General features: G+C 40.5%; 1 protein-coding gene across 1 annotated transcript in view; it reads right to left on the bottom strand.

Annotated features, from left to right (window-relative positions):
- cUnh21orf91 (chromosome Un C21orf91 homolog) overlaps positions 1–15921 on the bottom strand; it is a 59104-nt gene extending 43183 nt beyond the window's left edge. Inside the window, exons 1-2 of the mRNA XM_084319853.1 lie at positions 15830–15921; positions 6710–6853 (exon numbers count right to left, since the gene is read on the bottom strand). Coding sequence (XP_084175979.1) covers positions 6710–6853; positions 15830–15845 — 160 coding nt within the window. The 5' untranslated portion in view covers positions 15846–15921. The remainder of the gene's footprint in view (positions 1–6709; positions 6854–15829) is intronic.
- Positions 15922–16433: the final 512 nt, after the last annotated feature.

Genomic DNA, 16433 nt, shown 5'->3' with positions numbered 1-16433 from the left:
AAAAGGCTGAGTGTGAAAGCCCCCTAAGAGACAGTTGTTTTTGTTGTCATGACTTAGGAAACTGCCCTGCTCGTTGGAGCTGAGGGTATAGAATGTCCTAACTTCAAGCCTGGAGTGAACACCTTTCTACCATTTTAGTGTGTAAAATGCATGTGATTTGAATGAAAGAAGAGTGTTTACAATTATTATTTTTTTTTTTTAAGCGTGGCTGTGGAAATAAAGTTACCGGACAGCTTTTGATATTTCTTTCTTTCTCCCTCTCTTTCTTTTGTGGATTCTCGGTGGGCGTGTCTCTCTTCCGTCCCCTGTGCCGGTCCAAATGCCCTCCGCTGCCCAAGAGGAGGAGAAGCTGAAACTGATGCTGGATCTACTGCACCGCTACAGCTGCTCCAGTGAGCTCCACCACCAACACCCAGCTATGGGACGCAGCTAAGAGACTCTGCCAACAGCTGACTACTGAGAGAGAAAGCTGGCCCTGTCTGCTCCAGAACTAGGAGGCAGAGGGCCTATCAGCTAGTGAACGCCAACACCCAGCTATGGGACGCTGAGACCATCAACCGACAGCTGACCCCAGCCTGATAGTATCACTGGTCCAGAGATAAAGATCTAAGAGACAGTTTCCAGCAGGCTTTTCACCGAGACTCCTTGAACATCAGCCGAAGACAAAGATCTATGAGACAGTTTCCAGCAGGCCTGTTCCATCAGTGGAACGAACCAGGGACCTGAGTGAGGGACCCAGCAGGCGGGGGTGTTTTGGGTCGGACGGGAGGAGGAGGAAAAACCACTCCGAGATTCTTCTAAATGATCAAATGAGGCAAGTTTGAGCTACACACTACAGCATTACAGTATTCCTCTCAGAAATATTAGGTAATAATGTACTGAACTTTGTTCAGAATGAAGATTTTGCTAATTGTGTTGAGTGTTTTTCCTGCAATTGTCTCATAAGAGAAAATGTATTAATATTAGTCATTCAAACTAAACATACAGATATTACAGTATCATCTCAAAAGTATTAGGTACTGGACTTTGTTCAGAATGAAGATGTTTTTGCAAATTGTAGTTTTGTTTTTGCTAATTGTAGTTTTGTTTTGTTTTTGCTATCTCCCTGCTCTGAGGGAATAGCCTTGAGCCTTTCCTCTCAGAGAGATTCCAAGCACTGTGCAGTTTGCAGTCACGTGTTTCTTGCCGTTAATCTGTTTTCGCTCTACTGTAAGAGTTTTGTGAGAATGTTTGTTTTGAATAAGTTTGTATGGGAAATTATTCTTCTGCAAAATACTCTCCTGGTTTTTTTGTGATTCTATTTTTCAGCCTGGTGATTGAAGAAATATGTTTTCCGCCTGGACACTGTATTATGACCACCCAGACCTGGGCACTGATCACCTGTTTTCATTTATTTATACGTGGTCTAATGTCTCCCTCTAGGGCAGTGCTTCTCAAACTTTTTCTGTCAGGCCCCCCTTTAGCGGACCTAAATATTTTGGCCCCCCCCCCCCCCCCCCCCCCAAAAACCTCATTCAGCTCAGGGCTAAGCTGTCTTGACGCTAGCGCCTCTCTGTGAATTTACAGTGCGTCCATTGCGCGTTTGGCGAGACCCCCTTGATGAGCGTCTGTAGCCCCCTCCTTTTCCCTGCCATGGCCTGCGCACCGTCAGAGCAAAAACCCACACAGTTCTCCCATTTCAGTCCATGTTCTGTCAGGTAACTGTCAATAATTTTGAAGAGCTTATCAACTGTCGCTCTGTTTTTGACATATTTGCAAAACAGCAGATCTTCACTCAGTGACTGGGAATAAACAAAGCAAACATAGGAAATAAGTAGGGATGCTCGATATTGGCTTTTTTACCGATACCGATATACCGATATTGTCCAACTCTTAATTTCCGATACCGATATCAACCGATACAGATATATGCAGGGTTTCCCCCCCCAAAAAACTGAATAATTTCAGGTAATTAACATTACATGTCTCTTGTTGTGGAATTAACACAATATTATGCATACTTTTGACAATAAATTAAATCAGAATTTGTTCTTACTTGCTTGCCTGGGTAAATAAAGGTTATAGAAAAAAAATATATATATATATATTTTTTTTTAAACAGATACCGATATTTTCCGATAACAAATTTGAATGCCGATATCGGCCGATAATATCGGTAGGCCGATAATATCGGACATCCCTAGAAATAAGCAAACAGTCTTTATTGCTGTCAGTCTTTGACAAGGCAACACGCATGTCATCCTCAAGGCTCAACATGGCCCTATATTTTGTTTTCAGAGCTGTCATGGATGAAAAGCCAGCTTCACACAGATATGTGGTGCTGAATGGTATCAACACCCTAACTGCTGCATCATGAGATACTTGGTACTCAGCACCACACTCTGAAACTAGCTCTCCAGGTGGTATCAGATGAGATTTCAATGAGTTCTTCCAAGAGTTTGGATGGAGATGTGTCAGGAAGATTTGTCTCAATGTTGTCTGTAAAGGTTTTTTTATCCAGAGTAACTTGGTGATCCTTTTTTGTTTTATTAAATAATGATTTTCAGATTTTGAGAAATGGTCAAACTTATCCAAATATGGTATTTTCATGGAGAACAGTGCAGCTGCAACAGATAGCACTTTAGTGATAATTTTCTGTAATCCAAAAATAATAAATAAAATAAAAAGAAATTATATCTCAAGGTCCCCCCTGTCATGCCTCTGCGCCCCCCTGGGGGGCGCGCCCCACACTTTGAGAAACACTGCTCTAGGGGTTGGTTCATGTGTTAGTTTTTTTTTCTCTTCAATGCAGTTATGTTTTTTGCCGTTTGATATTAGAGACGGTAGTCTACCCATATTCTGCATGTTGAATTATAGGTTAAAGTCTTGTTTTTGGCATTTTTTAGGGTTAATGGCGTTGATTGATGGTATGGAATGATAATATTTTGAGTTGTCATGTGGTGATAATGATTTGTGATTCATTATCAAAGGGGGGAGTTGTCGTGGAATATATTATCATGTCATTATAGACAGCTTGACTGGTTCACTCTGAACAGCTATGTAATGTGCTCAGATACTGGCAGACACTACTGTCCCTTTAATGTGGGGAGAGGATTACTTTTGACCTAATCTTTTTCTCTCCTAGCAAGGATTGTTTAGCATTCCACATAACAAACAACACCGCCTAGCCAAGGCTGGTTCTCCTTTGGGCAGACTTTGTTTACCTGTCTGGGTGTCTAGTGGACGTCATTTCAATTGTGTATTTAATATACGTGTGACTAGAGCTCTTGGTCACTCATTTTATGGCCAGATGCTACAGTGTGAACATGTTGTCTCTGACTGTAAACTGAACTTTCATTGTGGCCACGGTGAAATAAACATTTCTATTATTAATAATGACTCAGAATGATTAATGTAAACGGCTCATCGTTTTTACCTTTAATATTTCCCATTACAGACTCTTGCTACAATCATGTCAGCTAGTGTTCCTCTAGTACTAGGCTTTACTACAATGATGTCATCTAGTTTTCCTCTAGTACTAGGCTCTTACTACAATGATGTCAGCTAGTTTTCCTCTAGTACTAGGCTCTTACTACAATGATGTCAGCTAGTTTTCCTCTAGTACTAGGCTCTTACTACAATCATGTCAGCTAGTTTTCCTCTAGTACTAGGCTCTTACTACAATCATGTCAGAGAGTTTTCCTCTAGTACTAGGCTCTTACTACAATCATGTCAGATAGTTTTCCTGTAGTACTAGGCTCTTACTACAATCAGCTAGTTTTCCTCATACAGCAGCATCTTGCTGGTTACATATCCACACAAGAGGACACATGACTAAATGTATTCTTTCTAGGCATGCACCAAATTGAAAATTCTTGGCCAAAACCGATAAGGAAATACTTGAAAAACAAAGAAGTTCCAGGCACTCTTCATATATAAAAAAGCTTTAATAATAAGTCGCTTAGTTCATATTAGAACAATAAAAAAAACACCAACATGTTTCGGCCTCTATCGGCCTTCTTCAGGGTATGCCTTCTTTGATTTATGCCCTGAAGAAGGCCGAAACATGTTTTTTTTTTTTTATTGTTCTAATATGAACTAAGAGACTTATTAAAGCTTTTTTATATATGAAGAGTGCCTGGAAATTAGTTTTTTTCAACTGGCTCCCCTATATCTAAAGAGCACCTTCTAAACACTGGATTCACACTACAAAGATGCTGCAGCCCTCCTTGTTCAAGGAAATATTTGGCTTGAATACCGAAACAAGTACAGATATTTTTTTTTATCTATTTGCCCATTTGTACCATTGCATAAATGAAAGACTTTGCTTTTGATTTATGCTTTTCAATGACAAAATAAAATTACAAAACGGCAAGGTAATGAAAAAAAAACTGTATTAGTCTATTGAACATTGTCCTTTCCACCAGACAAAAAAAACTCTGAAAATTAAATAAATAAATGAGTCACCGTCTGTGCTTGTAGATGGGGCAGACAGGTACCCGCGTGCCATCTGTGCCAGCTCCTTGCAGCCTTGATTGGTCCTCCAATATCTAAGATGGTTATCGCGACTGTACATGATCCGCAGTATAATCCATTACTTTGATGTATGGGAAAAGCAGTGCACACAAAGTGATGATGGAAATGCCAGTTGATGATGGAGACAGGGCTTGCCTCGCAGCACAGATACGTTGAGGCAAAAGAGGGCTCATACAACATAACTTTACCGCGGATCAAGTACAACCTAAGGCTGAGACGATATGCCATTTGGAAGAATCGATAAATCGGGACAAAATTATCGATAAATACAGATTTTGTATTATTATTTCATTTAAAATGTAAAAAATGTAAACATTTTAATTTTAAAAAAAAATGCGCAAAAAAAATTGGGACTTCTTGCTGTGCACACCTTACTTATGGAGAAGGCGGAGAGCAACGAAGAATGCCATATTTTCAAATGATCGCGTAAATTGGTAGTGTTACCTGAAAACGGTAGTTTCCCTTTACATAAGTTTGATTTATTGCCCTCCAACTTCTCGAAATGTTGCCACACACACACTTCAGACGGCATCTTCCTGATCGCTACTAGGGATGGGCGTGAGTAATCAATCGATTACTCTCAGCTATGAGAAAAATGCAATGCAAAAAAATTTCACGCAGTTATCGATAAATCGATAAGTGGTCTCAGACTTAGATTGATTGATTGATTTTTATTGTGGAGTAAAAGACAGCATCCAAGGGATAAAAACATGAGAAAGTGCAAGCACTCATTTCCATCATGGTCCCTGATTTTAGACATGGACAGACATCATAAAACATAGAGCATCATAATAAAACATACTAAAACAGAGCATCATAATAAAACATAGAGCATCAATAGTACAATCGCGATGCAGTACAGAGTCCAGCGTGCATTGTGTTCACAGAACAGTGTGGGTTGCCGGCACTGTTTGAACCATGGTCTGAGCTGGCCGAGTAGGAGGAGCTTGGCAGGAACGTTTGCTTTTTTTCGGTCTTTTCACTCGTTCGGCTGAATGCCAAAATGTGTTATTATTAATTGCAATTTTCGGTGACCGAAATTTCGGCGCATCCCTAATTCTTTCATAACGTATTCTTGATTGCATTTATCAAATAAACAAATCTTTGTTCCCTGTCCCAGACTAATGGTACAGGATGTGTTACTAGTTCTCTATGACAGAATACACAGACAGTATCACCACGCATAATGATACTCTTCTGAGAGTGGAGCTCAGAATAAATCTCAGTACAATAAACAAAGACCAGAACAACCATAATCTAGCCTTCGTAGCCTATATTGCCTAATCAGATCCATTTCTTCATTACTGACAGGGACAGATCTATAAATCGACCCCCCGATGTCAACAGCATGCAGTCTGAGCGCAAATTTAGTCAGCAATCTGATGTTACTTCATAAGCAGCACACACTCCTTTTGTGGAGAGATAAATACACTGCTCTCTCCATCAAAAAAAGCTCTTGTGGATCTGCAAGACAAGCGCTGAAAGAGGCGTACCTAATCCCTTCAAAGCCGCCACTCTTGTTCAAATAGGCCGCTCGTTAATTAAGATCTGGAGAAAAAAAAAGGCACTTCAAACACAGGCTCTTGTGTCGGAGTGACACATCAAACGGGAGACAGCGCAGTGGTCGGCTCTGGTGAGGAGGGGGGTTAGTTCTAAAGTTCCATTCACCATATTCACACAGTGGCCATTTTGCTTTTATGTCATGCTCAGGTTCCTTTCCACCCTGTTCTCACCCACGATGATACTGCTAATGACTTGCTGTATGTTGCAAAAAACAAAACACGTTTTTTTATATCAATAGGTAACACCAGTTGATCCATCTAAGCCACAGATAGTCAACTGGAAGCTATCTGATAAAAGAAGCAATTAAAACTAGAAATTCTAGACAAACCTTTCAGTCTGTAATATATCACTGCCCACAAAAGCCTTAATCATAAAAATAACAGCTTTTATGTGAGGAACATAAATATTGGAATACAGAATAAATATATAACATATCCTTACAGTGGAGAAGTCACAGAATGGTTCCTAAAAAGGGATCTTTGAGGAGACTAATGTCCACAGGTTTCTTTGAGGTATGAGGTAACGTGAATACATCTGCTGCATGTAATTGGTTCTAGAGATCACTTTGTTTGCTCTTCATTCCCAGTCGGCAAACAAACCCCAGAGAGGACAATCAATCCTCCTTTCTTACCTTCGATACTGAGTTCAAAGCACACATGGCAGAAAGACATGGTCCCCGTGTCCGTCTCCAGTTTGCAGACACTGCAGACGTTGTCATCATTTAGGTCAATGTTGACAAACTGCTGCTCTTCATCCATAGCGCCTCTGGGATGAACTAACGGTGACAGAGCAAGCACATGGCAAGGCATGAGGAGCTTGTACAACCTACAAACTGTTTTGGCATCTAGGCCAGTCAGGAAAGGACTGATGAATGTGTGAGCAATCAGGGAGGAAAAACATTCAAACATATAATTTTTTGGCTCAAAGCAAAAGACACGTATTGTGGATCCCATCACAAATATGTCCAAAAACAGGCTAGACAAAGGTTTTAGGTGTCTTTGTTTACCAATGAAAATAATGTGACCCTTGGCCCGACAATCAATCAATGGTAAAACAGCTCCCTACACATACAGCCCTCTGCCCTCGCTAAACTAGACCAAGTTATTTCATTGCAACGTTGTCCTTCAGCTAAATGGAAGATCTTCCTGAATGCTCGATGCATCCAAACCTTGCTGCCACTCTATTCTTAAAAGACTAGTTATCTTTACAGCAAGTAGTACAGCTGGTGCAACCCAGAGCTGACATTTAACATGACTATATTATTTAATAGTTATTAAATGGCACTAGTAATTAATTACATAGTTAAGCAGCAGTCTAATTATTTCAAGAAAGTCTGATTTTTCTAAATTGCATATGATGCGTCATGTGATAGAGCAGTTTCTCAGAAACACAGAACAATTTGTTTCATGATAATATGATCCACCAATGCAGATATGACGAATTGTTTAGTTGCCAGACACTAGAAAAAAGAAAAAAAACAGCTGGTAATATCATAATGGCATTTTCAGGGCTGGTGAATACTGAACTTGGTATGGGGAAATGTAGCTATTATTTCACAAAACTTAAATATGCAAATTGTCATTAAATTAGCCATATGGACACATTGTCTAAAAACCTTATTAGGAAACTATTTGCACTACACTAGGCCATAGCTGTCAACATTGGGATTTGAAAATAAGGGACATTTGGCCTAGCAGAATAACTTGTGTCGTCCGGTTTTGAGCCAACGCTAGTTTCCAAAGGATAGGAGAGACACACCGCGGCGCAAGGCATTCGATGATGAGGAGGAAGAGCTGCTGATTTTAATCGGCAGGAGAGAGCGCCTCAAAGCCATATATAATATAATAGCCCCGTGGGGCGGTTGGAGGCAGCGCGAACTACCGGAGTACCTGTTGTATTAAATTAATTGATTGATGTTTAACTTGTCTCTGTGTCCAGTCCTTTCGACTAGCTCCACCCGTGCATTGTAAACAATGAATGATGCATGTAATGTGTTGTAGCTATGTTAATAAATTCTGAATGGCATTAACGTTAGTTGAGTATGTTAGTGCTAATGTTGATAGCATTGAATAGCATCAACTAGCTGGCTGGCTACAACGAATGATCACAAGCTGCCTGGCATCGTAAAATCTCAACACCAGCCATGGGAATACTAGTTACTAAGGTTGCTTTCACACCAGAGCTGTTTGGTCCGGACTATCGGACCAGAGTTAGTTTTCTCGAATAGTCCGCATTTTTTGGGGTGGTGTGAATGCTCAGTCGAACTCTGGTGCGGACTAGGGATGTCCTGATCACGTTTTTTTGCTCCCGATCCGATCCCGATCATGTGATTTTGAGTATCTACCGATACCGATATTTCCCGATCCGATAATTTTTTTTTTTTTTTTATTCAACAAACATGACCATGTTCACGTCTTAAACTCATACTGAGGCCTTAGTTTTGGTTTTAAATTGCATATCATCATTCATTTATTTATTGTCACACAGAGCAGAAGAATTTTGCCAAAACAAACCAATAGTATCCAGCTGCAGAACGGCAGACCAGCCACACTCTCAGACCCAAACGCATTTCCTTTGATTTAATTATACATCAAATGATTTATGAAGTAAACTTTTCACCTGGATAACGTCAACATGCAGGGTGAATGTAATGTGAGAAATTGGGATTAAAAAAATAAAGAAAAATAAAGAAATATAAAAAAAAATTGCAGATCCCGATCTTCGGAAAACCACGTGATCGGCCCCGATCCCGATCACGTGATCGGGACATCCCTAGTGCGGACCAAACACGCAAACTCTGGTCCGCCTGAAAACGTAGGTCTCGGTTCGCTTCATCGGACCAAATATAGGAAGTGACTCACGAGCAGAGCGCTAAATTACTACCTAACCAATCAGATCTGTGATATGAGGTAGCGTCACGAGCAGAGCAATGTGTGTGGACAAGAGGTCGGGTTGCTACGTTTACTGTAGGGGGGGGCTTTTAGACCCATGTTTTTTTTTTGCTTCGAAAAGAGGGACATCCTCTCAATATGCGGGACGCACACATTTCCACTCTATTGTGTCCAATAGACGAGCGCCCTTTTTGACCGCGTGACATCGTTCAGAAAGTTTAGTGCGCTTGACAAATTGCAATGTGAATGCAGACGAACCAAATGAAGAATGCAACAATGTTGCAACTTCACCCCCCGAATCGCACAGAGTCCACCAAAACTATATGTGAAAGCGCCCTAAATGATGGAGGCTTTTTAATCGTCAAGGTAAGAGAGGATTTGTCATGATCAACTGAAGGCGTATGCTATGGAACAGTCTATATGTGCATTCAGTCTATATGTGCTCCCCAGGGCATTTACAACAAGCTGTGCATGGGCAAGGCTAAGAGAATTATCAAAGACTCGAGCCACCCAAACAACTGCCTCTTTGAACTGCTGCGGTCAGGCAAGCGATACAGGAGTCTCATGGCAAGCACAGAGAGACTCAGAAGAAGCTTCTATCCCCAGGCCATCAGGATGCTCAACGAACAATAACACTATGTAACAACCATGAAATGCACTCACAGCACACACATCCACACGCACTTTAAACATACAACTCACTGCAGCACCCACTTTAGTACACCTAAACACACTTTATATTTGCACTACAACCCATACCTCATTACACCTTACTGTAAATTATATTGTACCTAAATTGTACCTCATCCCACTTCTGCTTTGCACTGTATAGTATATTGTATGGTAACTCAGTTACTTCTACTCTACATAGAGCATTGTATATATGTACTGAACATTTTTGTCTACGTACTTGACTTCTATTTTATACTTGCTATACTTATTTTTGCCTAGCACAGTCTCTGGAGGGAAACAGAAAGAAGCATTTTGTATAAAAGTATTCTGTACTTCTGTATGACAATTAATAAAGAAACTTGAAACTTGAACTTGGCTACGTAGCTAGCTTATTTGGGTTTTCAGAAAAAGGCCTGCTATGCGACGCTAACCTCTAGCTCAGAGGTCGGCAATAGGTGGCCCGCGGGCCGAAATTGGCCCACCAGCAATAATATATGGCCCTTCAGAATATAAAAAATAAATAAATAAAAATATTTACATTTTTCTTTTTATTATTATTTTTTTTTTTTATATCAGACCAACTAGGCTAGGCTATATGTTAGCTATAATGTCCAAATAGATAAACTACCACCACCTAAAGAATGCTTATTATACGTTGTTTTATCCATGTTGAGAGTGAATAACAGGTAGGCAGCGAGGTGCAATGTAGTGCTTGCTCAACATGAAAAAAGTCGGTGGACAGCGTCTGGCGCTGAAATAACAAACAAGCAGTGTGGTGTGAAATTAAAACACCAGTTCAGTAAGTCATTCAAACTTTATCTTTACTTATATATGACTGTGACGGCACCACACGTGAACAGTAACAATGCAATTAAACTGAAGTCAAATCAGAGCAAAAAAAGCTGAATCTGCTTCAAAAAGATGTGCTACATTAGGTATATAAGGAATTACAACAAGACATTTATTAACTAAATAAAAAATACTATTAGGCTTTTAACCCTCTAAAGCCGGGCGCAACAGTAGACATGTTTTGTAAAACATTAAATATCTTTGGATTTGTTTGTGATTAGGGATGGGTACCGAATTCGGTACTTTTGAGGTACCGAACCGAAACACGTCGGTACTACAGAGTATCAATTCAAGTGAGATACCGATTTTTTTACTTTTTTTTTTAACTTTTTTTCTTTTCATGTCAACATTCACACGCACAATATATGCTTACCTAGGATTTTACTTGATTCAACAACAAAGCAGTCGGAGCAATGGCAGGCCGAAAACGGTCGAAATTGTAGTTATTTGAAGTTTGGATTTTTTTTTACGACTGACTGATTACATTTCTTGAGACTAAAGTACCGAAAAAAGGTACCGTTGGGTACCGGTATCGATTCACAGGTACCGGTACCGTATCGGTTCAAATGTGAAAGGTACCCATCCCTATTTGTGATAAAGACTTGCTTCATTGTATCGGAATCGATTGTCATCTAAAAATGTAGTGCATCTCTCAGAGAATGCGCGGACGTAAAGCATAGAATCTTGAAATATCTAGATTGGTTGTTTTCTCTGGACTGCATCTAATCCGCTGTATCTATCCATTTATCATATATCTATGTCTGTCACTATAGCCATTAGCCAATGGAAATGCTAGAAATGGTCACATGGACTGGGAGAACCAATGAAAGATTCCTATTGTTTCTCAATAGTCCAGTGCGCTCCACAGAAAGGGCCGTCAGATAGACACATTGGTTGTGCGTAATGTAAGATAGGCCGAAAAGAGAGAGGCGCTTGTCTCTGGTTTTATAATAAAATGGCAAACAGACGAAGGTATAATGTTCAGTGCAAATGTGTATGTCGTTTACAGTTTATTAGGCCACCTATGCAGCTCGTTTATTTTGTCCATTATCTGCCTCTGCCACAAATGTATGTCTTAGTTATAAGGTGGTCTGTCACAGAGTTAAAATGTTTTCACTATCAATATATTAAATTAGCCATTGTTTTTGTTTCCGGCCCCCCATACAATGGCTTGGAAGAAATTTGTCCCTCGGCCAAACTTAATTGAAGACCCCTGCTCTAGCTGTATCGTATCGTGTATTTCATCACAGTAGCCTTGCAGTGTTTAATAAAAACTTCTAGCCAGGACATATAAGACATATATGTATCATGTTTCAATGTATGATGCCATTGTTGTTGTGATGTTGGCTGAGTTTGCACATGCGGGTTAACACTAACTGCCGAAATCGTCATTCCCGCCATGCTCAAGTTGCCGAGGACGCCGTAACTCGTCTTTGATATCAATATTTCAAAAATCTGTGATCGAAATCATATTTCCCCTCCGCAGCCTTGACACACAGTGCTGATCTCCTCTCAACCCTCTAGCGGTTCAAGAGCGCCATCTGGTGGCCGATCGGCAGATCGAAACCGGATGTCAACCTTTGAACCGGCAGGACTCACTCCATATGGGGTCCGGGCACTCGCTAATGTTAGAGAGACTCTGTCTTCACACAGTGAACATCGATCGGTGGAAATAACTCGAAAAAACAACATGATTTGGACGTATATACTATTATACAACCTGGAAATAGATCGGGCATTTCAACATCCCATAATTGAAAACCGTCTACTCCACGCTGATCGCCCAACGGCCCGAGGAGACTGGGGTGAGTTTTAGCGTGTAGTATTACCGTGTTCGATATAAACTGCTATGATGAACATATGACTAGAGCTGCCGCGGTATTGATATTTTCCTTACCGCACGAATTTGCGAAATATTTCCTACCGCCGTGGTAATTACCGCACAGTGCGCACAAAAAAAAATAAAAGTTTGAATGCATTTATTTATTTTTTAGTAGTCTACTCTTATAGCCTGCCTCTAGTCTAATGGCGCTTTTCCACTGCATAGTACCTACTCGACTCGACCCGCTTTAGGCACCTGGTACTTTGTTCCTTTTCCACTGCAGCCAGGTACTACTACTCCGTTTGTCTCCGTGTGGGGAATGGGGATGCAGGCGGGGCCGCCGCCGCTCGCTTGTGTACACTGAAAGCTCCGTGGGCATAGATGTCCGAGGGCTTGCAGCAAGCCAGAGTTTAACACAATCAATAACAACATTAACCAGACTCTCGTTGCGTCTATTCTGCCAACGCTAACGTTACCTCTCATTGTGTATTCTACCAAGCAAACCCGGGTTTAACGTTACCTCTCTCGTGTATATCGGCTGACTGTAGTAATAACAACAACAAACTTAACACATCAGCGATCTTGTTGTGACACTAAACTCTCCGCTCGGTGGTAAATTGGGTTGATGTCGGTTTTGTTTCATCAATAAATAAGGCAGAATACACAGTGAATCCATTCTTTTTTGTTTATTGCACTTGGTTCTGTCGCAAACAAATCCTGAATGAAATGCATCCTTAGCGAGGCAGTAAAGATGGCGGCGCGGCGTTCTGTTTTCGTTCAGAGGCTACAAAGTGTGACGCGTCGAGTAGGGGGTATCTGCAGAGCCGCAGAGCCAGGCTGGACCAATAGGGTCGCTTGGAACCGAGTAGGGTATATCTGCAGAGCCGCAAGCCAACTTTATTATTATGATAAAAAACAGCGGTGACGCGGTATTCAGCCTAACTCTGCGGTGAGCGTGATGCAACAGCGATACCGCGGTAATGCGGTTATCGCGGCAGCTCTACATATGACCCACATTAGATGAATGGTATAACGTTGCCCACGGAATTATAAACGCCCCCTCGCCCATCCGGTCAACATCAGATGACGTGTAGTAAATTCTAGAAGTACGTCCAGTTGAAATTTTTGATCTCGCACAGATTCCTACCAAACTGTATTTGATCATCAATATAATGCATTTGGGGCTATAAATCACGTTCTGGAGAAAGCTGCAGAAAGAGATGAAAACATATATACTTTAGACCATATTTTAGTATGAATATGTGAATGAAAAAGTTTAACGTTGCTACACCATGAACAATACATATAGGACATTGAATGGGCCCTAATAATGGCAATCTAGCAATAGAATTTAAAAAGTTATAGCCCTGCAAAGAAGGGGAACTTCTCCATGTTAAATAGAGCTGGCAAGGGATGGTATATCATGAATTTAACCATGGCAATCAAAGTGTTAAGGGAGAGGTGGGCTATCGCGTCATCAGTTCAGGAAAAGACACGTATAGGATTGTCAAGACGGCGATGCAAGGGGGGCGTCTTCAGATTTTCCCACTTTGGGAGCCGGTCTCAGGAAATAGCGTATTCAGACGCGCAGAACGCAGTTCCGTGTGGATGAAAGGTGCATACGATAAAATACTTTGACTGATACGACCAAAATCGGTTTCGTCTGGACATGGCCCTAGTCTCACTGGCACACATGCACAGATAGCAAGGGCTGTTCACCCTCCCCTCTAGTCATCAAAACAAATCCCATGCTGGGGGGCGGGAACAAACAGCTTAAATTTCCTTGCAAACAGGAAGCAACTGTTTTTATGAGAAATGTGGTCTTATCATAGGAATTAGGCTACGAATATTTTCAGCAATGGTCAATTTGTTTACTGTAATTATACCATGGTATCACAACTAATCTGACAACGATTTATGATATATTTTGGAAATTCTTCTTGTAGTATCTTTAACTGTTAGATGGAATATGTATGCATGCATACGTACTTGTACCACTGTATATATAATACTGTACTATACATTAGCTTAGCATATTTAATCTGTAGCTTTCTCATATATACACATGTGATACTGTATACTACAATGCATTTTGCTGCTCCTTTGCATGCTGCTTAGATGCCAACTTAATTTTGTAACTACTTAACTACTTGTGCAATGACAATAAATTGACTCTAATCTCAATTATATGTGGCGTCTATACTAGTTGGAAATATCTTAATGGCATACATGTTCTACAGATGAGTCAACAACATACATTCATGTTTTTTTCACCACAAGATATTTTTTTTTAAAGATGGTCCACTCCACATCTCACTCACTTAGGTAACCCTGATAGTAGACTACTTGGTTTGCCCCTAGTTATCAGATCTGCAAATAGTGGCCAAGATAACAATGAATATTTAAACGTTTTTTTTTTGGAGATTAAATTGGCTGGATGGACATATTTCCAATCTTCTTATATGTAGTGCAAATATTATGAAAAACACAACAAAAAAAAAAAAAAAAGTCATTGACTTGATGAAACAGTTTGACAGTTGTATCTGAATTACATTCAATCGTTCACAGTCACACGCAGCTGAGTTTGGGAGCGGGAGCACTGAGCAGGCTGCAGCTGATTTGTATTTAAAAAAAAAAAAAAAAAAAAAAGTACAGAAACAGCCCGTCGAGAACAAAACTGAAACAAAGGAGTATAGAGGCATGCTAGAATGCATATACGCCGAATTGTATTATCAGCGAAAAACTCCCAAAGACGTGTTTTGGGAACCTCAGAGACCTACCTTAACTTGTTGAAATTGAGTATAATATGGGACCTGTAAACTAGAAGAATATGCAAAACAGCTCAAGTTTACCCAGGTAACATGGATGCGTTTTTGTCCCGCGGTATCAAAGGCAATGTCTCCTCTAATGTTTTGTCTCTATATAGTTGCGGCTAAAACAAAGACATGGGACAAATGTGATAACTCGGAGCTGGTTATTTACGTTTAACAGCTAAATGAAGTTTTGAGCCAACAGGGAGACCCCGAACCATAGTTTGGAACCAAAGCAGCGAGCACAATAGGCGACACTACCGCAGTTGGGAGCCGCCGCTCACCAGCTGGAGGTTTTAACTTTCCATGTGGATCATTATTATTAACGTTCATAATGTTATTATCTCTAACGTTAAAACGTTACGTTGTTCACCAGTCACGTTAGCTTCTGTGCGGGTGAAAAAAATGCAGTTCTGCTTTGCTGGCGTCAACGAAACATATAGTTTCTAAACATATATTAATAGTGTTACGCTTGTATGTGTTTATAGCCTAAATTAACCTTAACCGTCACCTTACAACTGAGCTCATGCTACTAGCGTCCACCAAGCTAGCTCGCAACACTGCCTGCCTGCCTGCCTTTATGAGTGTCTGGCTGCTTCGTGACCGTTATTGAGTGTCTGGCTGATGATTCGTGGCCGTTATTTAACGTTACTTCATACGAGCCGATTCAAATAATGTATATGTTGTAACAGACCATTATAACCTACCTTGATCTACGAACATACGATCTTCTTCAGTCAGATGAGTGTCTCTCTTTAACGACACCTCGGTGAGTCCTTGCTATGCGCCACTAGAGAGCCGGACGCCAGCGAGCCAGTGAGCGAGCTTCCAGACCAGACAGACAGCTCGAGCTGAGGAGGAACCCCCCTGTCGGAATGATCCACTCGTTTTTCAGAGGGTGAATCAACCGATTCGCATTGATGATACTAGACATTAATACATTTTGGATGTGTATCACGGAATTACAAATATATGTGTATATATATATTCCAATATAAGATCCAGCTAGCATAATTTAGATGGTGCTGCATTACTTCAAAACAATAGCTATAACCGAACTCCTCTGCAGACAACATGGTACGTCTCTTCTACGTCACGATCACAACATTTCCAGAATGAGAATAGAAGATGCATAACAATGGTTATTGGTCTAAAAATTATCTATGGATTCCTCTGATATGGGCATGATTTGGGAAATAATTTGAGGAATCGAGGACTAATACATTTGAGGACCAATAAATAGTTGAATAAAACTGTGGGGACTTCTATAGGTACCTGATTGATTGATTGATTGATTGATTGATTGATTGA

Source organism: Notolepis coatsorum (assembly GCF_963971535.1).
Source record: "Notolepis coatsorum genome assembly, chromosome: 8".
Classification (NCBI taxonomy): domain Eukaryota; kingdom Metazoa; phylum Chordata; class Actinopteri; order Aulopiformes; family Paralepididae; genus Notolepis; species Notolepis coatsorum.
The sequence above is the reverse complement of the archived record's forward strand: the minus strand, read 5'-3'. Positions and strand labels throughout refer to the sequence as shown.